Source organism: Pseudonaja textilis, chromosome 6 (assembly GCF_049901715.1).
Source record: "Pseudonaja textilis isolate UNSWEBS1 chromosome 6, rPseTex1.2, whole genome shotgun sequence".
NCBI classification, from domain to species: domain Eukaryota; kingdom Metazoa; phylum Chordata; class Lepidosauria; order Squamata; family Elapidae; genus Pseudonaja; species Pseudonaja textilis.
Window position 1 is genome coordinate 49,227,877 of NC_141995.1, and position 24,820 is coordinate 49,252,696.

Here is a 24,820-nt window from a genome sequence, read left to right on the forward strand (position 1 = left end):
CTGTGCATGCACACCAGATACACGACAAATCAGCTGTCGGGTGGCAGCAGCGCGTGCATGCGCAGTGGGGCTCTTCCGGACAAGCTCTTCATACCGGCAGAAGTGGCTCGGCGTGCCACTTCTGGCACTCTTGCCATAGGTTTGCGAACACAGACCTAGTTGATCCTTGCTGAGATCAAAAAAAAAAATCTTAAGTTGGAAATATCAGTGAAGTCTTTGGAGACCACATTGAATCAAGGGAGGCAAGGGGTAGTCCTCAATTTCCGACCACAACTGAGCCCAAAATGTATGTTGCTAAGTGAGAAATTGGCTGAGTGAGTTTTGCCTCGTTTTACAACTTTTCTTGCCAGTCGTGAGTAAATCACTGTGGTTGTTAAGTTAGTGACATGATTGTTAAGTGAATCTGGCTTCCCTGTTGATGTTGCTTGTCAGAAGGTCACAAAAGGGGATCATGTGACACACACACCCCGGACACTGCAACCATCTTAAGTAGGAATCAGATGCCAAGCATCTGAATTTTGATCACATGACCATGGGGATGCCGTGAGTATTGTAAGGGTGAAAACCGGCTATAAGTCACTTTTTTTCAGTGCTGTTGTAACTTTGAACGGTCACTTAATGAACTGTTGTAAGTTGAGGATTCCCTGTATATTATTTGCTAAATAACATTCCATTTTTTTTTCAAGCTGCAGATGTGTTCTGACTCAAACCCTTTTCCAATAAGACAAACAATAACTAAAGGGAACAGAAACATTTTAATGAATCTTACGAATCCCCGGTTAAAAGGCTGCTGCAAACTAACTCTGATAAGCACAAGCCTTGCCAAAACTGTGCGAGACTGCCAAGAATCACAGATAAGAAATATTTCACAACATAAGGGTCTTCAAATACCAACTAAGATACTGCAATGTCCACAAGCCTGAGTTTCAGAACGTCTTTGCTTCCTGCAAAGAACATCCGATTCACAACTGGCTTTTATCTTCCTGAAGGAGGGGCCATTACCTTGCAGCCTTACTCCCGAGTCGCCTGTACTGCTGCAGCTGCTCTTTCCTGCAAGCAGCCCTTCTCATCACTGCTGCCAGCCCCCACAATCTCTGATGGCAGCAGTCCACTCCCTAATGGTCCTGGCCCCTTATCTGAGTCTCGCTCTCCTCAGCCGTCCGCACCTGCTGTCGGCTAATCACAACAAGGTGGCTTAAATAGGAATCTCCTTTTAGTTTCTTGTTATTCATATTTATTTTCTGTGTACACTATGAAAGTGGTAGGATTTTAAAAAGCTGCTTCTGTTCAGCATATTGTGTGAGTGTGTTTCTCTTATTTATCAAATGACTTAAACCTTATTGTTTGCAGAGGGAAATAGCCCGGAAGCTTGCAAATCCTAAGCAACCAACCAATCCTTTCTTAGAGATGGTGAAATTTCTTTTAGAAAGAATTGCTCCTGTGCATATTGACTCAGAAGCTATCAGGTAAGCACAGTATATGTTGCAATGTTCACAGCACAACTTTAAAATAAAATCATCCAAGTCTTTGGCTGCTTTGAATATAGGTAGTTCTCAAGTTATGAATGGTCATTTAGTGACTGCTCGCAGTTGCGGCCATCTCCCTTGTGGTCACATGACTGCATTTCGAGCACTTGGCTCAACTGTTTGCAGTGTGGGTAGCCTGAATTACGACCATCATGACTTACAGCCATAAGGGCCAGACTCCGTGACGGTCATAAGTTGAATGCTATCCAGTGGTGGGGTTCAACTGGTGTAATAACTGGTTCAGTGAGCGCAACCACCCATTTTCAGCTGTTAATACTTACCTTCTACTTCAGCCCCAGTGAGTAAAACAGCTGAGGCGCGGCAAATCCCTGTGCCGTGAGAATCAGTTGAGCCAGGGGTGGGATTCTACCGATTCGGATCGGTTCTATAGAACCAGTTGTTATGATTCTGTGCAGTTCGGAGAACCGGCAAATCGTGCCCCTGGCTGGCCCCTCCCCTCACCACCAGCCCCTCCCCTCCGCCCAGTCAGTCCTTTTCACGCATGCGCGACATTGCCTGCATGCCCATCTGACTGCGTTCTCCCCCGCCCAGTCACTCCTTAAGGTATTTCTTTTTTTTTCCCACTCCCGACGATCAGCTGTTCTAATGATCAGCTGTGCCAGGATTTATATTTATTTATTTATTTATTTTTTATTTGTCAATTGCTTACAAGATAATAGATATAAGTAAAAACATAGTTATGAATACATGGATACATTAAAGAAAAATCAAAAAATAAAAGAAACACTAGGACAGGGACGGTAGGCACGTTGGTGCGCTTATGCACGCCCCCTAGAGACCTCTTAGGAAAGGGGTGAGGTCAATAGTTAGACAGTCTAAGGTTAAAGTTTTGGGGGTTTGGGATCCCCTCGTTGTCTTACTGCTTCGCCCAGGAGGCTTCCCTCAGACCCAGGAGCTAAAAAGGGCTGTGGGGGAGGGCTGTGCCCCCCCTGCGCTCCATTTTTTGCCTTCCTGGGCCCCAGGGAAGCCTTCTGGGAGCAAAAATGCCCCCCCCCAGGAGGCTCCCTGAGGCCCAGGAAGGCAAAAAGGGGGGCATGAGGGGAGGCTGTGCCCACCCCACCCCTGGCGCACTGTGCTTTTTGCCTTCCTGGGCCCCAAGGAAGCCTTCTGGGAGCAACACCCCCCCACCCGCAAGGAGGCTTCCCTGGGGCCCAGGAGGGGGGGGGGGCTGCAAAAAGAAGCCACACCCACCCAGTCACATGGTCACACCCACCTAGCCAACCCGCAGAACCGGTTGTTAAAAAATTTGAATCCCACCCCTGAGCTGAGCTGCAAAACAGAGAAGTAAAAGACAGACTAGAGCAGGGGCGAGCGGGCGGGGCCAAATGATCGGCGGAACTACCCGGTTCGCCTGAATCCCACCTCTGATTCCTATCCTGGAAAATTGTGAAAATAAGCCGGTTGGTCATAAATGAGAATGTCGGGGTTGCTAATTAAATGGATTAGTCGGGGAGGGAAAGGAATAGATTGAATGTATAAAACCTGCGAGCGGTAATTCTTCGTGTGACTGAGCGTACGTCTATCTTGGAATGTCTTCTTTTAGCGCGTTGGTAAAGCTGATGAATAAATCAATAGAAGGGACAGCCGACGACGAAGAGGAGGGTGTAAGTCCTGACACAGCAATCCGCTCAGGGCTTGAACTTCTCAAGGTACTCCACGTTAAATTTAAATCTCTCCTCTAGTATCCCCTATGAAATGACCGGGGTCCAACCCCTTCCAGAACATTTTTGACCCAAAAACGGTGTTTTCTGGCCAGTATTTTAAAACTCTTTTTTTCTTCCCAGCAAGACTTCGGCTGCACTAGAAGTCAAATGCATTTCAGCAAGTAATGGAACGGTTTAGTGAGACTAACATTGGCGTAGATCAAGATAAAGTCACATTTAGAATGATTTTTTTAAAAAGACGATTTCATTGACTTACCTTGTTTTTTTCCCCTTACGTTTAAAATGAGCTTCTCTGAGAAGAAATTATAGCTTGTCTAGATCAGACCTGGGCATTTTGCAGTCCCTGGGCCACCTGTGGTCCTTTGTCTGTCCCTGTCTGTCCCACGTGGATTGGTTTATTTCCCCCCACCCCCCAATTTCAATACAGGTAGCCCTCTACTTATAACAGTTCATTTAGTGACCGTTAAAAGTTACAGCAGCAGTGAAAAAAAGGGGCTTATGATGATTTTTCACACTTAGGGGGGTTGCAACATCTCCATGGTCACGTGATTTACAGTCAGATACCTGACAACTGACTCATATTTATGACGGTTGCAGTGTCTTCCTTTGTGACCTTCTAACAAAAGCCCACGGGGAAGCCAGATTCACTTAACAACCATGTTACTAATTTAAGAAGTGCAGTGATTCACTTCACAGATGTGGCAAGAAAAGTCATAACATAGAATAGAAATAGGATAGAATAGAATAGAATAGAATAGAATAGAATAGAATAGAATAGAATAGAATAGAATAGAATAGAATAGAATAGAATATAGAATTCTTTATTGGCCAAGTGTGCTTGGACACACAAGGAATTTGGTGCATAAGCTCTCAGTATACATAAAGGAAAAGATACATTCATCAATAATCATAAGATACAACACTTAATGATAGTCATAGGTTACTAATAAGCAATCAAATCATACTAGAGACAAAATAATATAAATTGTAAATATACGTGCAACACGGTTATAGTCATAAGTGGGAAGAGTACTAGGAAGTGTTATTATAATCTAGTAGTAGAGGAATAATAGTAATATAGGTCTTAGTAAACAAGTTGACAGTGTTGTGGGAATTAGTTGTTTAGCAGAGTGATGGTATTCAGAAAAAACTGGGGCAAACTCACTTTAAAAAATTCTTAACAACATAAATTTGGGGACTCAGTTGTCGCAAGCAGTGTTTGCGTGGGTGCATGCCTACATACCCTTCACAGCCCTATTGGTGTGGCCCTCCACAACAGCCTCAGTTTCTCCAAAGAGCCCCATTGGGAAAAGGAGTCGCCCACCCCTGGTCTAGACGCATATAATCGTGTGCCACACTTTCCAGTAACCAGCTTGCCTTTTTATTAAAATGTTTCTTGGTTTGGTATGTATCCATAGGTTTTGTCTTTCACACATCCTACCTCGTTCCACTCCGCAGAGACATACGAATCTCTCCTACAGTGCCTCAGAATGGAAGATGACAAGGTGGCAGAGGCAGCCATTCAGATATTCAGGAATACGGGCCACAAAATAGAGACCGATCTGCCTCAGATAAGATCGTGAGTGCATTTCTGACTTGCTTTCTTACAGCGCCATATACCAGTGGTGGTCCGCACAAAAATGATTTGCACTTTTTATATTGCACTAAATCAGGGGTCCTCAAAATTACAGTCCCTGGGCCGGATACATGTGATAAATGTTTGTGTGGCTGCAGAGAGTCTCCCCCCTTCGTGGTCTTTTTGTGCAGGTCGAAGGGGGACAGAAATTCCGACTTGGGCTCTGCTTCATCCTCCTGGTACAAGGCTTTGGGCGAAGGCTGGATGGAAAGGCCACTGGTGGCAAAGAGCCGGAGGGCCTCGTTCCAGTGGGACTGCGTCATGGTCTGGAACAGGCTGACTCTCAGCCTGCTGAGGCTCCAGATGCCGGAACCTGGCCTTGCACTCCCGCAGGACTTCTGTCTGCTTGGAAAGCCTATGCTCATAGTCCTCAGTGAGGTGCTTCTGCTGAGCTTCCTTTCCGGTCAGATCCAATTGGCTGTTTGGCCAACTCTTTCTCGTGGGGGCTGCTTTACTCCAACCACTGCTTCCTGTTGGGGCCCTAAGGAGCCCCGGCAGGCAGGCAAGGAGAGGCTGAGAGGGGAGGGGTGTGGCCAACCAGGTGCCCCTCAATGTGAGTGACATCAAGCTGGCCACACCCATCCAGTCACATGACCCAGCCACACCCACCCAGCCGGTCATTAGGCAGATCATATTAGTGGTCTGCAGGATTTAAAATTATGAATTTAGTGGTCCCTGAGGTCTGAAAGTTTGCTGACCCCTGCCATAGACTGTATGTACAATCAAATGATTACAGGTCATCCTCGACAGTTTGTGTAGTGACCGTTCAAAGTTTCAACAGCATTGAAAAAAGTGACATGACTGTTTTTTCACACTTACGACCGTTGCAGCATCCCCATGGTTATGAGATCAAAATTTGGATACTTGGCGACTGAGACCTTCTGATAAAGTCAAGAGGGAAGCCAAATTAATTATATTAATTATATTATATTAATTATATCATATTATATTATATTATATTATATTATATTATATTATATTATATTATATTATATTATATTATATTATATTATATTATATTATTATATTGATTTGAGATGGATGGATGGATAGATAGATAGATAGATAGATAGATAGATAGATAGATAGATAGATAGATAGATAGATATTGTTATGACCCAGGGTGGGATACAAAACAAACACAGTCACAGAAAACAGGTGAAGCCCCTTTTATTCCTTCAGTTTGCTTCCAAGCTTCAAATATCTTTGATGGAAGACAAAAAAACTCCCACAGAGTTACAGGAAGAAGAAAAAAAGCAACACAAAATGGGCAAGAAAAGGGCTGGAGGACGTCCACAGATAACACACACTGGGAAGGACATCAAACTCAGGAACCATAAACTAGAGATATTTACACGATTTGTTTCCAGTGTTTGACAGTATGCAGGTTCAAACTCTTATTCAGTTGTCACACCTGCAGCCCATGAAGAGGATCAAGCCCTCTCCTCCCGAGGAGACCACGTCTCTCCCTTATCCTCTCCTCCCTGCCTGTCCTAGGATGGATAGGGGATGGGCCTGGCTCCTCCTCTGACTGCCTGTATATTGCATATTTTGTAGAAGAGATATATAGTCTTCTCTTTCAAAAGAATATTCCTGACTATACCCACATATTTATTGAGAGTTTTCATAAAGTTCAAGCACTTCATTTTAGTTTTTAATTTGCATTTTGTCCCAAGTACGAGATAACAATTGAAAAATTATGCTAAAATAAGAAAATTTTCATTTTTGTTCCATATTAACTTTGCCGTTTACAGGCCATTAATCACCCCAAAAATATTTATTTTATTTCATGTGTATGAGTATTTATAAATAGTTTTCATTATTTTAAACTGTTTATAGTTCTTTTAATTGTAGTATTTTTTTTCAGAATTGTAAGCCAATTCAGAGTCATTGACTGAGATGGGCGGCTATAGAAATTCAATGAATGAATGATTGAAACTTATTGTGTCTTTACAGAACCCTTATTCCAATCTTGCACCAGAAAGCAAAGAGAGGAACACCTCACCAAGCCAAGCAAGCTGTCCATTGCATACACGCCATATTTTCGAATAAGGAAGTTCAGCTTGCTCAAATCTTCGAGGTAATTTTCTGCTACTGCTTTCAAAAATGCTGTCAAAAATTGGAGCCCGCTTGTTAATGCTTGTAACAGCATGGAATTTCATAAGATATCAAATTAATTTAATTTTGAAAAAAAAAAGAACTATTTCACATAAAAATTGCACCTAGACTTCTATATAGCTTCATAGTGCTTTATAGCCCTCTCTAGTTGGCTTATGGAGTCAGCCTCTTGCCCCCAGTAATCTGGGTCCTCATTTTACCCACCTCGGAAGGATGGAAGGATGAGTCAACCTTGAGCCTGTTGAGAATTGAACTGCCAAATTTCAGGCAGCTGGCAGTCAGCAGAAGTAGCCTGCAGTCCTGCATTCTAACCACTGTGCCACCATGGCTCTCCAAGCAGCAAGATAAATAAAATTGTATTTGACTTTAGTAGCTGAAAAATGAAAGGCAAAATGTTAGATTTTTGGCAGCTATGCTAATGTACTCTTACAACAGTATATTAAGAAACAGGCCGCATTGCATTTCTGGAGGTTTACATATATATTTAATAAACTTCAGACAGCACAATAATTTATTTTTAAAGACTCTCCTAAGATGCAGTTGTTAATCCCTTGTTTTCTCTCCCTTCAGCCTTTAAGTCGAAGTTTGAATGCTGACGTTCCGGAGCAGCTCATAACTCCTCTGGTTTCCTTGGGTCACATTTCCATGCTGGCCCCAGACCAATTTGCATCCCCCATGAAATCCGTCGTTGCAAATTTCATTGTGAAAGATCTTCTCATGAACGATAGGGTACGTCGAGTTAAAATTTTGCCAAATGCGATGATGAGAAAGGGGGGGGCGGGGGGGGCGGAGAAGAAGAGATTGTTAGTATCAATACTGAAATTACGGCCTTTGATAGATTTTTTTTTAATTGTTTAAAATCTTGCAGTCTACAGGTGAAAAAAATGGGAAATTGTGGTCTCCGGACGAAGAGGTGTCCCCAGAAGTCCTAGCAAAGGTATGAGTGTCGATATACATTCTGTTAGTTACATAAAAGCGACACCTTGGCTTCTGAAGCAATTCCGTTTGGTATGTCTGATAAAAAAAAAGCTAGTTTGCTTCCTGTTCTCCTGAGAAGTTTGCATTCAGTGCTTTTTGAAGAGGGTTCAATCCTTCAGTCCTTGAAAGGGTTGCCACAAGAGAGCTTACAAAGCACCTGGGGACAAGAAGCAGCAGATAGAAGCTTGTCAGAAGGGAGATCCAACCTTGGAACTAAGGAGGAATTTCCTGACAGTGAGAACTATTAATCAATGCCTCCCGAAATTTTGGATGCTTCACTGCTGGAAGTTTTGAAGAGAAGATTGGGTAACCATTTGTCCAAGATGGTATCGGGACTCTTGTTTTGGAGAGGGTTAGACTTCTTGTGGCCCACTGGCAGAGCTGGCAGCAGAGTTGGACAGTAGTGAGGAGGTTGGTGAGGAACCTGGGCAGTCCTGGAGGCTGAGGAAGGCTGGGATGAGGGCTCTGCATCAGAGGCAGAGATGGGGCCAGGGCAGGCTGGCCGTTATCAGCTGCCTTCAGGCTCAGACAGCAGTGAAGCAGGGGAGTTTCTGGAATCAATTTCCAGCCTGCACATGCGCAGAGCTGCCAAAAAGAAAGCACAATTAAGAAGTCAGGGTCAACGTGGGAGTAAGACACAGGTGGATGATGGCCCCACCGATCAGGATTAAAAGAGGAGCAAAGGGGGAGGGGGCTTTTGCAGGAACAACTTGCTTGTTTGTTCGTCTGTTCGTGAAGATTTGTCTGTATAACCCATCCCTTCCCTGTCAGCATTGAGTGTGGAACTATTTACTGGGCAGCGTTCCAGGATTGATAAAGGTCTGAGTTCATTAGTATACCTTTTCAAGACCGTTTGCCAAGCCACTGGCTGACTGTGAAAGAAATAAATTCACATTAATGTAATAAAAGAGGTTTTCGCTGGGACTCAGAATTGACTTAGTGCTTTTGGGGGAGGCCTAAGACAGAACAAGACTAGAAGACCTCCAAGGTACCTTCCAGCCCTAGGATTCTAAGCCAGAAGGTGTTGCAGCTTTGCACAGTTTCCTCATAGAGAACAGGAAGGGCGCCTCTCTTAGTTTGGAAAGATGCCAGAGGGGCTTTGAACCATATCGGGGCCCTCTGCTTTTGCATTGCTTATTTTAGTTTTCTGGCAGTGGCAACCATGAGACCTGTCCTTTTTCTTTAGAACTGATTCTCGAGGACTGGAAGTGAAGCAGACTTCCTCACCACAATATTTGTGTTTTTACGACAGGTCCAAGCCATTAAACTCCTGGTGCGTTGGCTCTTGGGGATGAAGAACAACCAGTCCAAGTCTGCAAATTCAACGCTTCGGTTGCTATCAGCCATGTTGGTCAGCGAAGGAGACTTGACAGAACAGAAGAGAATTAGGCAAGGCTTTTTGATATATGTCACCGCTCTGGATCTCTTCACGTGCATGCCAGAGGTGGTATTCAGCCAGTTCTGACCAGATTTGGAGTACCGGTAGCAGAAAAGTTGAGTAGTTTGGAGAACCGGCAAATCCCACCTCTGACTACCCTGCCCCCATCTATTCTCTGCCTCCTGAGTCCCAGCTGATCGGCTGGGTCTTCTTTTGTTGCCCTGCCCAGGAGAACGGAGCTGGAAAGCAGGTTAATGGGATGGGGAGGGAAGGGGGATTTTGCAGTATCCTTCCCCTGCCACGTCGTGCCCACCAAGCCATACCCACAGAACTGGTAGTAAAAATGTTTGAATCCCACCATTGCGTGCATTGATGTGCCTCAAGGCAGCAAGGGACATCTGTTCACCCAGGGGAACAAAGGGTCTCTCCTTGCATTCCCTTGCTGAATTTGGAATACTGAAAACACACAGACGTTCAGCGTGGGTTGAGCTGTTCAATTTCTCTTCAGTACGAATGAGAAATGAAACATTTTTGAATATTCTATGCTACATTTATGCAGATTAAGCCGACTTCTTTAAAGAGAAGAAAAATCAGATACTCGGTAGAGTCCATATTGGGGAAAAATGGAAGGCTACTACTGAAGTATTACTTTCTAGCTTGTATGCAACTTGATTTGGAAATATCAGTCCATTTGCAGCTGAGTTTGTACCCTAAAGGTGCTAATTTAGATCCAGCAGAAATACAAGACCTGCCCATGGGTATAAATTGTCACTCGTGGACTATAAGTCACAGAATTTAAAGCACAAACATGCCGTCTATAAAGATGTACGGCTTAAAATAAAATAGCCAAAGCTGGTAATGAAAATCTGTGTTTGTTAATTAAGGTGAGACTTTAAGAGAGGGTGATAACAGTAATCTCAACCAGAACTCATTGTATCTGTGTGAGACATTTTGTTAGAGTTATCAGCTTATCAGTCTTTGAATTTAAAAAAGGTTATTTTTGAGAGTATACTTTCTTTTTTTTTTCATTTACAGCAAATCAGACATGTCACGACTACGGTTGGCTGCTGGCAGTGCCATAATGAAGCTTGCCCAAGAGCCCTGTTACCACGAAATTATAACACCAGAACAATTTCAGCTCTGTGCACTGGTCATTAATGTAAGGAGCTCTGTTTCAAGTAGTGTCTGAAGCCGGTAGCAATTTGAGTTAAAGCGGGATAAAACTGGTGTTGACTTGCCTTTCTCTTTTTTGGTACATGTTGTCTCCAGTGCAGAGTGTTTCATGCGAGGAAGCATAAAATGGAAACCAAAATAAAATTGATGGTATCAATGATTTACCTATAATGCCATAGATCAGCAGCCCCCAGTCTTTTGGGCACCAGGGACGGGGTTCAAGGAGAAAGGCTTTTCTGTGGACCGGAGGCAGCTGTTATGGCCTGCCAGCAGAGATTGGGGAAGAACTTGGGCCAGTTCTGGAGCCTGGGGAAAGCTCTGATGGATGCTCGGCGTTGGACACAAAAGATAGAGCCAGGGCCGTCTGCCATTTCTCAGCCAGAGAGGCAGCTGCCTTTGGAGTCAGAGATGAGTGAGGAGGAGGAATAGCTGGGGCCTGTTCCCGATGCATGTATGCACAGAGCAGATAGGAGAGGTGAACAATGGAGGACTCTGAGCTGGGTCAGAAAGCAAAACAAACGTGGACGCTGACCGGCCCCTCCCTGTTTGGAGAATAAATAGGAGGAAAGGGGAGTGGTTTGGTTGTCACAAGCAACCGTGGGTGCTTCTGGAAAGTTGGCTCCTTGTGTGTTTCGTGGGACAAAGATTGCCTTGCCAGAACTGAGGTTTGTCTATTTCTCTTATTTGAGCTGCCACGTCCAGGCTGGAAACTCACAACCTTGCATTTATCATAACGAGCTGATAAGGACTATTGTTTCATTTAATTGCTTGCAGGACTCTGGCCTGGACTTTCTGTAGGCGCAGGCAGTTAATTCCCAAGTTGTAAATAGGGATTTTTCCTTCGTGGGGAGTCTTATTTTCTTGCTTCTGCGAAGGCCAGGCCAGAACAGGGGTGTGGTTTTGCATGCTGCCTGCATCCCGCAGATGGGACTTCGCTTGTTTGTGTAGCCCAGTTTCTGGCATGCCACGAACTTGGGGGGAGGGGGTGTTTTTGGGGACCCCTGCCATAGATAAGCAGGCTTTTAACATCCCGTATCACTGTTCTGAAAGTCTGTTTGCCCTCTTTCTCTTCATTGTCCTTCTCCCCGTATAGGATGAATGTTACCAGGTGAGGCAGATATTTGCTCAGAAGCTACATAAGGCACTAGTAAAATTACTGCTCCCATTGGAGTACATGGCGATATTCGCACTGTGTGCCAAAGACCCTGTAAAAGAAAGAAGAGCTCACGCTCGGCAATGTTTGCTTAAAAATATAAGCATACGGCGAGAGTACATCAAGCAGAACCCTATGGCAAACGGTGAGCCATTTTTCTCTCTCAATATTTCTGTTTATGGCTCTGCAAAATATATCATGTGCATATTCCCTGCTTGCTTTGCAGCAGAAAAAAACTAAATTCTCGGATACTTAGTAAGTGAAATTTGGTATGCCGGTTACTCATGTATAACCTTTAGCATTATGTCTTCTTTCTTCTTCCAGAAAAACTCGTATCTCTGTTGCCCGAGTACGTGGTGCCATATATGATTCATTTGCTGGCTCACGATCCAGATTTTACAAAACAGCAAGATATCGATCAGCTTCGCGATATCAAGGAGTATGTGTCACCCTTTATTTAAGCATCTTTAAAGTGTTGGGATTTAAATTGCTACATTTCTGGACTTTTTAAATACAAACTTAATGCCCTGATTTGTTAAGAGAAGGGAAGACTAATTGTTACTTCCAGCATATTTGCAATTCTTCTAAGTATTCAGCTTCTTTTCATTTTTTCCTCTTTTGTACATCTTTGCCATCTGAATATTTGTCATTTGAATTTCATGTGGGAACTAGTGATACATAAAGGGAATGTCATGCCCCTGTCGGAAACTGATTCGGAGGGAGAGGCCAAGCAGCTGACAGGGAGTGGGAGTGTGGCTCCGTTGGCTGTAGAAGAAACTGGGGAAGGGCAAAGTCCGGCTGGGCAGAGCAGGGGAGAGTTAGAGCAAGGGAGAGGGAGTTCAGAGGAAGACCCAGGCCCACCCCCTCTTCCTCCTAGGGCATGCAGGGAGGAACGGAAAAGGGAGCAACATGAGTTGCGTGGCTTACAGGGGAGGAAAGGGCCCTGATTCCCTTCATTAGCTGCAGTTGGGAACACAGCGTTTAAAAAGGGAAGCTGTGCACAACAAAGTTGTTGGGAGAAAATTGTGAATTATCTGGTATCGTCGAGGCTTATCTGGGTTCCTGGCGTCTTCTTACCTGTGTGTGTTTTGCTGAGCGTTCAAGTCTGCAATTCCTTCTCCTGCCCTGTCCAGTTAATTACTGCAGAGTGGTTTGTGAGGATTTTTAGTTACAGTTTGTTTGTGCTTTGTTTTCAGACTGAATTTCCTCCACTTTTATTACAGGTTGTCTTTGACTTACAACAGTTCATTTAGTCACTGTTCAAAGTTACAATGGCACTGAAAAAAGTGACTTATGACTATTTTTCACAGATGCGACCATTGTAGCATCCCCATGATCATGTGATCAAAATTCAGATGCTTGACAACTAGTTCATAGTTAGGACCGTTGCTGTGTCCCAAGGTCACGCGATCCCCTTAAGATATTCTCTCTGGTGCAGCGGTAGAAGGTCACTAGCAGTTTTCCATTCAGTTGTTCTTTCCTGAGAAGTCTCAGGTAGTATAATCTCTGCTGGGCCCTTTTGACCTGCAATGTGAGGTCAGGTCCTCTTAGGGAACACCCAGCAACTTAAAACTGGCTCCACTCGGTCTCCATCGATAATCAAGGGCTGGATGTCTGATCTGTTCCTTCTGTGGTCCACTATAAGCTCCTTGGTCTTATTGGTGTTGAGGACCAACTTATTGTCTCCACACCACAAAAGCAACCGGTCCACCTCATCTCGGTAGGCAGACTCATCCCCCCTGGAGATGAGTCCCACCACTGTTGTATCATCTGCAAATTTAGCAATAGTATTACTAGCGTGAGTGGGAATGCAGTCATGCATATAAAGAGCATAGAGTAAGGGACTCAACACGCAACCCTGTGGTGTACCAGGGTTAAGAATAAGGGCTGAAGAGGTATGATTACCTAATCTGACCCTCTGTGAGCAGCCAGACAGGAAATCCATAATACAAAGGCAGATTGAATAAGAAAGTCCAAGGTCCAGAAGTTTAGATACTATTCTATTTTGCACGGGGGAGAGAGGCACAGAGTTCTAATATCTATCAGTCTCCAGGGTCAGATCTGCTGGAGTTCCTAGCAGGTTAAACTGTGCCTTTGCTTTAGAGAGAAGTACTTTTATATCTTTCTGGCATTTGGGTCTTTAGGTGCCTGTGGTTCATGCTGGAAGTTTTAATGACCAAGAATGAAAACAACAGCCACGCCTTCATGAAAAAGATGACAGAAAGTATCAAGCTTACACAGGATGCCCAGTCTCCAGACGAGCCAAAGGCCAATGAAGTAAGAAACGTGGGGAAAGAGAAACAAGGGGGTTTGAAGTCAGTTTTGGATCAAGTGAAAAAGAAAGGCAGTCTCTCCTTTCTCTCCAGAGAGCAAATGAGGTTGAAGCGTTTTGTGTTAGCAGTCTCAAATAACAGAGGGGAAAAAAGTTAATTTAACTGTTAGCCAAGCTAAATAAAAACAGCATTCTGTAAGGGGGGAAATATTACAGCTGAGATTGACAAGTATACCTGCCAAATGTACAGTGAATGGTACATTCACAGAATAGCAAAAATAGCACCTAATTTGGTGGGAACTCGAAGATACATCATGCGCACTATGAATTACGGTTTCGTGAGCCAAGATCCTCTGGATCAGTCATCATTTGAAATATGTTTGCTATCTTGGAACAAAAGGGTGCCTTTAGTTTGTTCCCAAGTATAATCCAGTTAAAACAAAAAGCACGACAGTCTTAGGATAGGTGACTTACAGATGGGGATTAGCAAATGTTTGAATTAAAATTGCGAAATAATGTCCAAATTTCTCTTGTGTTGGTTTCCTTTGTGCTTCAGAAACTCTACACCGTATGTGACGTAGCCCTCTGTGTAATCAACAGCAAAAGTGCTTTATGTAATGCAGAATGTCCAAAGGATCCGGTGTTGCCAACTAAATTTTTTGCGCAGCCTGAAAAGGTACATTGGCTAGCAATCAAGCCAAATATTTGAGTTTATTCTTTGATTTAACTGTATCTTCAAATATGCCAAGAAAACACTGTGCAGGTTTATGCCATGTTTTCTCTCTCTCTCTCTCTCTCTTTTTAAAGATGATTACCTGAATAAAAAAACTGTATTCCAAAATTATTTTCTCTCCAGTGGAAACGTAATGCTGAAAATACTTTACGTTTAGTGCTTGTTCAGATAAACGTAGTGCCAGGGTTCCAAGTAATAGAGGCGGACGCTGCAGTGATTGGATGATGTGGCTCTTAGTTTCTAAGCGTAGTTTTCTAACGCTAAGAGAAAAAAAAATCCTGGGTGTATATAATATGTGGATGCAGAACTGTCTTTATATCCGACGTATTATATCAGCCAATTATATAAAGGCCAGGACATAAAAGGGAGAAGGTAGGCAATAAGGTCCATTTTAGCCTAAGCACATATAAAATGACCATGGTTCTTGATGTCTTTATAAACATAAGACTGTTCTGAACTGCAGGATCCAGTTTTTAATTTATCCAGGGGCAATTCGAAAATATTCTAGAGCAGGGGTCAGCAACCTGCATCTCCAGAGCCACATGTGGCTCTTTCATCCCTCTGCTGCAGCGTCCTGTCACTCAAAATATCTGTCACAACCGCCAATGTGTGACACCTGCACACGATTTATTGAACTTTTCAACCCCCAATAGGTTTTGTGGCTCCCAGTGTTTTTTTTTTCTGTGAGAAATGGATCCAAATGGCTCTTTGAGCGTTTAAGGTTGCCGACCCCTGTTCTAGAGCAAACTCCATGTGAAATTGTCCCAAACTTGACTGTAAAAAAATATGATTCTTGTAATAGAGTTGTCGAAATCTGGAATGCTCTACCTGATCTAGTTGTCTCAGCTACAAATTTTCACAGTCTCAGTCACAAAATTGACTTCCGTGGACCTTACTTCATACTTAAGTGGTCAGTAGAGGGGGCGTGCATAAGTGCACTAACGCGCTTATCGTCCCTGTCATTGTATTTTTTTTATTTTTTTTAAATTATTATTATTATTATTATTATTATTATTATTATTATTTGTGTTTTTGTTCAACAAATTCTAATAAATAAATAAACGAATGGTTCCTGAATTGTTCCCTTTTTTTAAAGTCATTTGCAGCACAATATAATAAATAGCTTGCAAATACGCCGCAGAAACAGAAAGTAAATTGGATTTATGGCATTTATTTCACCATTTGTGGGATTGGGATTGTGATTCCCATTGCTGGCTGGGGAATTTTGGGAGTTGAAGTCCAGAAGTCTTAAAATTGCCAAGATTGGTCACCCCAGCCTTACATGAACCTTTATTGACTTAGGGAGACTATCTAGAAGCAACAGGGTGGGATTACTGTCAAACTGAATAGCCAGAATCTGAAAATACTAAAGACTTGATTTTTCAACTAAACAATGAAATGCTTTTTTCCCCCCTCCATTTCTTTGAAGGATTTTTGTAACGATAGGAATTATATCTCCGAAGAGTTGAGAGTTCTTCTTTTAACAGGAAAGGTACTGTTTTTATGGATCTAATTTTTGATTTCTAACAATGTAGTACATTATATCACCTGTTTTTCAGTTTCATAGAAAGTTAAAAAATAGACTGTAATCTGGATTGTTAACTGAGAGGACATCATAAGCATTTTAAGGATTGAATTTTAGGATTGTATTCTTCAAAGCACTTAGGATTCCACTTAAATAAGCTCTTAATTTGGAAGGACTCAGCCAGCAAAGCTGTGCATTGCATCACAACTTTGTGCTGGCAGGGTAATAATTTTCAGTTGTGCATGGTGCATGTATAATAACTTAAGCTTCAGAAGGTGGCAGGCTCAATTACAGTTATAAATCGAGGACTATATATCCCTTATTTAAAAGTCTATTTTCACATTTACCTTGGGTGCTTTTTTTAAAAAAAAATTGCTGGATGATTACCAAAAACAAACAAAAAAAGAGTTGAAAATTTTAGTGGTAGAAAGAAAATAAAATGAGAGATGCCGTCTGTCTGTCTGTCTGTCTTTCTCTCTCACACACACACACACACACACATGCACCCCCAAAAAAAAAACCTCCCTGCCTTCCCTGTTGTGACTTTTACATCTGCAATACTTAGTAGTTTCCAGCACGGAAGAATAATCCTGAATTATGCTCACAGCCTTGCTCAGCAAAACAATTGTGTTTACATAGAAAGTGCAAAAGACACTGAAGAACTGCAGCAGACAGGACAAACAAACCAGTTCAAATGTGCCCTTGCAGAAGAATAATTACTTTTCTTTCTTTTTTTTGTAAACCTCGTTTCTATTTTGTAGCCGAAGCCAACCGGCGTATTAGGGGCAGTAAATAAACCTCTGTCTGCAACGGGAAGAAGGCCATATATTCGAAACACAGGATCAGAAACTGGAAATAATAATAGCGTAAATTCAGAGTTGAATTCTCCAATAGAAAACAGAACCAGGTTTGTGGCATTTTGAGTAAATAAGGGTGAGGTATTAAAATAGGGTCTTGGGTTCACATAGTTTTTCTTCTCAGCATGAAACTCTACTGAAGTCACCCTAATAGTGAAGAGAGAGGTCTCTCCTATTGATGCCCTTTTTCAATCTGATTGCAGAAATTTAGTTAATAATTAAACTTTCCTATTTACCCTCTAAACATTGCATTTGGGGATTGAATTTACTATACGATAGAGCACGTAAATACTTCTGTATCTCCTGAATAAGTAATATTTCTTTAATCAGTGAAATCTTCATCTTCATCCTCCATAATCTCCATTCTTCAAACCTTGTTATCTGCTGGGGAGCAATGAGGCTTGCTATTTCGTTATTTTGTGTTATGTAACTGCCTTTCAGAATTGTTTGAACTCGAATTCCTATTCTTGTTGTACTTCTACATTCCTTCAGGGAAACTTCCTTTAAATTGGGGGGCCTCCAAACTTGGCAGCTTTAAGATTTCAACTCCCAGAACTACTCAGCCAGCCAGGAATTCTGAGAGTTGAAGTCTACAAGCCTCACAGCTGCCAAGTTTGGAGAGCTGTGCTTCAAATCATATTTCATACAATAGCAATATTTTATAGGGCCATTCGGCTGTTCCGATTTGGAGGCAAAATCGTATTTTTGGAGGCCTGGGAGCAGATGTATCTTTTCCTGGAATCATGCTAGTGTTGCAGTCGAGTGGTGCGGTGGCTCTCGCCTCACAATCACGCCGTTAGTTCGATCCTAGATAGAGACAGATATTTCTCTTTCTGGACACAATGAGAATATATCTGCTAAACAAAACTCCGCATTGGCAACAGGAAGGGCATCCGGCCAGTAAACACTCAGCTCCATTCGGTTGCCCAGACACCGCCCCGCAAGGGATTATGGGTCATTAAAAGATGATGATGATGATGATGCTAGAGTTGCGGCCCCAGGAAAGACATAGCTGTTTTAAAGAAAGGCTGATCCGAGTTATTCATACAACTCTTAATATAACTAACGTTCTCAGTGTAAAGCATGACGGTTGCCTAAGAGAAAATGTTTACTTTCACTCACCCTCAAAGATGGGTTAGGATTAAACACACAGTTTTATTTTGAGTATTTTCTAAATGCGCTGAATTTGATAATGAACTCCCAATGCAGCTGGCCACCGTTTCCTTGTTGATCGTTTGGTTTTGTAGCTCCAAATGGGGGGGAACAAACCAAGCTTATGTTAAATCTTTTAAAAATTTGTCCAGCAGGGAGCCAAGCTCAGACCTATCGGAGACGGGGGTGAGTGAAAATGATGAAAATCCAGTGAGAATTATTTCAGTCACTCCAACAAAAATGGAACCTGTGAAGAACAAGGTATGGTCAAGTTTCTTATAAAAATGTGTTATGTAGGGAAACTTAATAAAGAAGCCGTTAGAATTACTGCTGTAATAATCAAGTAGTATACGTCGAGTATCCATAATATTTCCAGTTTGGTGAATTACAGGTAGTTCCCACAATAGAGCCCCAAATTTCTGTTAAGAGGAGACGTTTGTTAAGTGAGTTTTCCGCCGTTTTACAGCCTTTCTTGCCACTGTTGTTTAAATGAATTACTGCAGTTGATAAGTTAATAACCCAGTTGTTAATTGTGAATCCGCTGTCATAAAAATGAACCGGTTGTCCAACATTTGAATTTTGATCCCATGATGCTAAGGATGCTGCAAAAGTCGTAGGTGTGGAAAAGGGTCGTAAGGCTCATTTTTCAATGCCGTTGCAACTTTTGAACAGTCACTAAATGAACTTTTTGTAAGTCAAGGACTACCTGTAATTTCTTTTAAGCATGAACTGTGAACTGGCAAATCGCAGGACGCAGATCAGAGTGTTTCTGGTCATTTCCTTGTTCAGCCATAAGTCTTGTCTTTCTCTCAGCCTGTCTTCCCATTTATTGCGATGACAACAGTAAACTCGATACCACCTTGTCGCCTTGCAGCGACATGGCCAACAAACAGATTTAAATAATAATAATATGTGCTGCCTTTTTGAACACCAAGTAGGAGAGAGAAGATTTTAAAAAAATACAGTTTTAAATGTAATAATTGTGTTAGAACTCTTTAAACTGGATCCAGTATAAATCTGAGATCAGAGAGACTAATTAAAAACAACTTGGGCCTTTTATTTATTTATAACCTTTTATTATTTTTATAAATAACTCAAGTTGGCAAGCAAACCTAATCTTCCTTCTTCCTGTTTTCCCTATGATAATAACCCTTTGAGGTCGATTGGGCTGAGAGAGAATGATGGACCCTAAGCCCCCCAGCTGGCTTTCCTGCCTAACGTAGACTAGAACTCATTGTCTCCTGTTGATTGGCCCAAAGTCATCCAGCCAGTTTTCATGCCTAAAGAGAGACTAAAACTCACTGTCTCCTGGTGATGGACCCAAAGTCAAACAGCTGGATACCTTGCCTCCCTCCAGCAACCAGAACTCACTCTTTCCCAAGTTTTAGCCTGGTGCCTTAATCCCTAGAGCAAAGTGGCTCTCTCGTTTTTAAACCGAACTGGGTTTTGACTTGACCATACAGACCAGAAGGAGTTTGCCTCAGTCACATTAAAGCTATATGTCATCTTGTAAAACATTCCTATGCCTGTTTTCTTTCTTTTTAAAAAAAAATCCAAGTTTTTTTGTTTTTATTTTTTTACACATCTCTTCACGTGAGCAATGTGATTCCAGATTACAATATTTATATATAGTCATAGTTGGGTTTTCAACTTTCTTAATTAATATAACCTCAAATGATTATCCATTCAACTAATCGTTAGATAAATTTCCCTTTCATATTTCAATTCATTAATTCAGTATCCAAATCATTTCATCTTCACATATATTTTCAATTATTTATCGCCTATTATTTCCATTTTCAACTTACCACCTATTTTATGTGTTATTATCATCTATAACTTTCTCAAGATCAATATATAATTAGACAGTTAATGAGGAAAAAAAATCGAGTAAAAGTAAAGTAAGATTAATACAGGATCCACATGGTATATCCCCCCCCCCATCTTCAATATATCTTATACAGTATATATTCCAGAGATATTCATATAATCATTTTAATTTTTTTCTTTGTTTTCACTTAGCCAAAATTTACCTATATAGTTTTAATAAATTTTCATTCCCCTGCTCTTCATTATAATATAATACATTCATTATAAATATTTTACATTCCCCCATAATCCCTTCTACTTCATTATATTTTCTACTTTCTCATATCTTTTGTATAATCAATTGCATTTTCTATTTCATGTATATCACACAAAAAATGAAAAACACAGTTAATTTCCCCTTTTACTTCCCTTTGACCAATTTCAACCCCAATTTATATACCCCAATTCACACTTTTTGAACATAATTAATACCATATTTTCGCCCATGTCATCATATTCTGTTTTCCTAATGTCATTTAAATAGTCATTAACATATTTTAGAATGTGTATTTATATATAAAAAAGAAAGGATTGATAACAATAGAACCTTCTTAATATCGCTCACTCCATCTTCATTTTTCTCATTTATAATTATCTAATAATCTTAAGGTAATTCCCAGTAAATTATAAACTTCAAATCTCCTCAGTCTTTCTAATAAAAAATACAAAGATAGATTCCCATGTAGTATTCCCCCTTTTATGCTATATCTAACCGTTATCTCTAAATCTTTCAGTCTGGTCATTTCTCTTAGTTTTAGCCAGCTTCCCCTTTACTAAGCTTTCCTGGCCTTTCCTCTTTATCCCTCTTTTTTCCTCTAAGATTGCTTTTATTTCCATCTGCCAGTCACCTATCTTTCCTCCCCCCCTTTCCTTTTCTCTTTTTTGAAATGTCTTCTTGTACAGCTTCTTCTTTTGCTTACTCTTGGAGACGTTTTCTCTTTTATTTATTATCTCTGTCATCAATGTCTTAGTTTTGATTCTTTTTATGTCTTTTGGCAATGTCTCTGAATCTTCATGTCCGTCTGGGCTGTTTTCCTCTTCCTTTGGCTCCTCCTCTCTAGGGTTCCTTTGTTCTGCTATAAATTGCATTACTTTTTCTGCCAGTATGTCCAGTAGTCCCCCTCTTTCTTTTAACATTTCTTTCACAGTTTGCAGTTCCAACTTAAATTCTTTGCTTGCTTCTTCCATTTTTTTTTAATCAGTTGGGTTATTCTTTATCTTATTAAAGTTCATTGTAATCCTTGCCAAGAGACTCCGTTTATTTCTCTTTTCCTTGTTGGTCCTTCTATTTCCTTTGCGCAGTCAACCCCCAACAGTCCTAAGATGTTGCTTTTGTTTATCCTCTTGCTGCAATCTCCCCTTTTTTCTTTTAAGCTTCCGGGGTTCTGGTTGTGTTAAAGTCTTTTATTTCATATCTTTTCTCATTCACGCATTTAAAAGACCAGTAAATTTCCATGAAGTCATCCAGGAAAAAAATGTCTTGTACCATTAGGTGGCGCTCTATATTGCTTCCTCTTTTCAAAGTTCTCTTCCCCACCCTTTTTTCAATTATATTAACGCTAATTTTCAACCATTTCAACCATTGGCTTTTTTTTAAAGTATAATCAATTCCAAGTAAGTTCAATAGTTTATCTAGTGCCTAATTATTGCGTGGTTCTGTATATTATTCCCAATTCTGTCCTTAATTTCGTTTTAGCTGTTTTGTAGTCCAATTTTTATTTACCTTATATTGTCCTCTTGTTTTCCATTGGCTGCTGTTATACTCTCAAGGAATCATTCTTTTTGCTTTTCGGGGTTATTGAAACAAAAAGTTCAGCTTCTCTTATCTGGTTACATGCCGCTCACCACTTCACCGCTCCAGCACACACTTAAGTCCTGGTAGCTTTCCATCTTCAGGGCAGCCATTAAAACTGCCGCTTATCCGTGTCTTCCAGGGGAGCATACCAAGCCAGGGAGGGGAGATGCGGCTCCACTCAACCCGGCTGGCGGTCTCCCCCTCTTTCCCCACCCCTCCAAGGTGGGTCTGATGGTTCCGGTCCCATAGGGACCCCTCCAACAGAGCAAGCACGGATTGAAGCCGCGCACAATCACAATCTCCATCTGTCCCCAACGGAAGTGCCACCAGAAGTCCCCCTATGCCTATTTTCAAGTTGCCATAAATTGGGGGGTTGTGGGGGGGGATCTGAAGGAGCAGTAGAGCAGTTTAAAACCAGAAGTACATTCCACCCATATTTTAAAAAGATTGTAGCTAGGCTACTGGATCTTCAGCCCCGAAAATCCTTCATTGGAGAACATGATTGATGATACTCAAAATCCTTCATTGGAGAATGTGATTGATGACACCCAGCCCAGTGAATGTGCTTTATTGGAGAATCTGATTTATGATACACCCAGGGGATGTGGGGGAAACGGTCACAGGTGACTGTAAATTACATATGCCAGAGTTGGCTTCATTTAGGTTAATGCCGGCATGTTGCTCCTAATACATTTTTTGAATTTTTTTGAAGCTTGGCTCGAGACTCATGATTTAATTAGGGCAATCGCCGGGACCTTGACACTACGGTCTGTTCATTATGTATTCTGTGAACAGAGTGTAAGAAAGGGCCTGGCGCAGAGACGAGAGATCCCTCTGGCAGCAGTAAATCCCCTTGGATTAATTACACTTTCAAGGAGGCTGCTGGTGTTGCCAATAGTCCTGGAAATGTATTTCAGCAAGCAAGGCAAGCTGATTGAAACAGACACCGTCTCCACCTGCTACTCGGTCGACGCAACAAACCAAACCAAACTAAACTAAATGGTTTTCTTTTCCAGGAGATTAATTCTGACCAGGCACCCCAAGAAAATGTCAGTGCTGACCGGGGCAAAAAAAGAATCACAACAGCATCCGGGACGGAGAATTTCCATCAAAAAGCAGAAGAGAAGAAAACAGATGAAACGGGTCAGCCGGCTCCTCCCAAACCCCGGCGAGGACGTCCCCCCAAGTCTGAATCTCAGGGAGCCACCACGAAAAGTGCCGAAATGAGTAAACCCTCCGGACGAGGACGGAAAAGGGCAGCCCCGGCTTCAGAAGGTCCGGGCGGACTGGAGGCAAGCAATGCCAAGGCACCAAAGCAGCAAGAGGCCACCAAGAAAACAGCACCAGCACAGAGGCAGATTGACCTGCAAAGGTACAACACAGGCTGGCTTGGGCTCCGTGGGGGAGGGAGGGAGGGTTAATCGCATCCAAAGACTGCTGGCATTAGCCCTTTCTGGTTTTATTGGGCGGGGAAGGTCAAATCAAGTTGAAAGGAACTTTAGAGGTCTTCCAGTCCAACGTTCTGGTCAAGCAGGAGACCCTATACCAGGGGTGGGATTCTATCAGTTCGCACCTATTCTCTAGAACCGTTTGTTAACATTTTAAGCAGTTCGGAGAAACCGGTTGTCAGAAGAGATTACTGGCCTAATCCTGTAAGGAAGGCAGGAAGGAAACATTCTGGTGTTGCTTACAGGAACTGCCTCTCCATTAAGCCTTATTACATTCTTGGCAGGACTAGACTTCCTCTCTCAGGAACTTCTCTGGAGTTTTTTTCCCCTCCTTTGCTGGTACTTTGCTTGTGTGGAGTGACCATTCAAAGTTACAATGGCACTGAAAAAAGTGGTTTATGACCCTTTTTCACACTTACAACTGTTGCAGCATCCCCATAGTCATGAGAGGCCAGGCGAGGAGATGCGTGCCTTGATGTGAGTGATATTAACTTGGCCACACCCAGTCAATAACATGACCACCAAGCCACGCTCACCCAGTCACATGACCACCAAGCCACACCCACCACCTAAGCCATGCCCACAGAACTGGTTATTAAAAATTTGAATCCCACCCCTGCCCTATGCCCGTGATGGCAAATCTATGGCACGCACGCCAGAAGTGGCACGCAGAGCCATTTCTGCCAGGACGCGAACCATCGCCTGGAACAGATCCACTGCGTGTGCACGTGCCTCCCGCCAGCCAGCTGATTGTTGGGTATCTGCTGCATGAGGGTGGGGGGCGCACGGGAGGTACATGCGCAGGGAGGCAGGGTGCTTGCAGGAGGGAGTCAAGTGCGTGGTGTGCATGGAGTGGCATGCACGCATGCACAGGGAGGCAGAGGGGGGCGCGCATATTGCATTATGCACTTTTGGCACGCGACAACGAAAAGGTTAGCCATCACTGCTCTATACCATTTCAGACAAATGGTTGGCCAATCTCTTCCTTCAATCTCTTCCTAAAAACCTCCAGGGTTGGAGCAGCCACAATTTCTGGAGGCAAGTTGTTCCGCTGACTGATTGTTCTCACCGTTAGGGAAAGTTGCCGTAATTGGTGATGGGGCTGTTTATTCTCGGGGACAAATCTTACCTCTCTCACTATGTGCCTCCCTACTCTTCTCTCCTTGCTGAATTTCCCCTAGGGACAATTCTGCAATTATTTATTTTTGTTCATTGAGTACATACCTTCCCTTGCTCAGCCTCCCAAGGTTTTGTGGTGATTCAAAAGTAAAAGGAATCACATACTTAAATCCTTTGGATAATAGCAAACTTAATAGTTTTTTCCCCATTTAAGGGGAAAAAGTCAGAGCTGCGTTTGATTTAACCTCAGCAGAAAAAAACAGGGGAATTTGTAATATTCTAGTAGTAGAGATCCAGTTGTGTTGGTAACCCGTATTGTGCCTCTGAAACCACAACTCGCATGGTAACCCATCCACAAATCAATGTGTATCTCTGCTTAATTGCTATCCAATTGGGAGGACCA

General features: G+C 42.3%; 1 protein-coding gene across 12 annotated transcripts in view; it reads left to right on the forward strand.

The window, feature by feature from the left end:
• Nucleotides 1–24,820, forward strand: part of PDS5A (PDS5 cohesin associated factor A) — a 66,110-nt gene that overhangs the window by 35,671 nt on the left and 5,619 nt on the right. For 6 of the 12 annotated variants that reach the window (XM_026699829.2, XM_026699834.2, XM_026699832.2 and 3 more), the window contains 16 exons: nt 1,351–1,466; nt 3,091–3,196; nt 4,630–4,790; nt 6,804–6,927; nt 7,536–7,694; nt 7,834–7,902; nt 9,196–9,332; nt 10,357–10,480; nt 11,588–11,792; nt 11,972–12,086; nt 13,792–13,924; nt 14,476–14,595; nt 16,082–16,144; nt 16,939–17,084; nt 18,339–18,447; nt 22,867–23,222. In XM_026699829.2, the coding sequence (XP_026555614.1) occupies nt 1,351–1,466; nt 3,091–3,196; nt 4,630–4,790; nt 6,804–6,927; nt 7,536–7,694; nt 7,834–7,902; nt 9,196–9,332; nt 10,357–10,480; nt 11,588–11,792; nt 11,972–12,086; nt 13,792–13,924; nt 14,476–14,595; nt 16,082–16,144; nt 16,939–17,084; nt 18,339–18,447; nt 22,867–23,222 (2,243 nt within the window). The remainder of the gene's footprint in view (nt 1–1,350; nt 1,467–3,090; nt 3,197–4,629; nt 4,791–6,803; nt 6,928–7,535; nt 7,695–7,833; nt 7,903–9,195; nt 9,333–10,356; nt 10,481–11,587; nt 11,793–11,971; nt 12,087–13,791; nt 13,925–14,475; nt 14,596–16,081; nt 16,145–16,938; nt 17,085–18,338; nt 18,448–22,866; nt 23,223–24,820) is intronic. The other 6 variants (XM_026699830.2, XM_087936758.1, XM_087936755.1 and 3 more) reach the window with 1 other exon arrangement.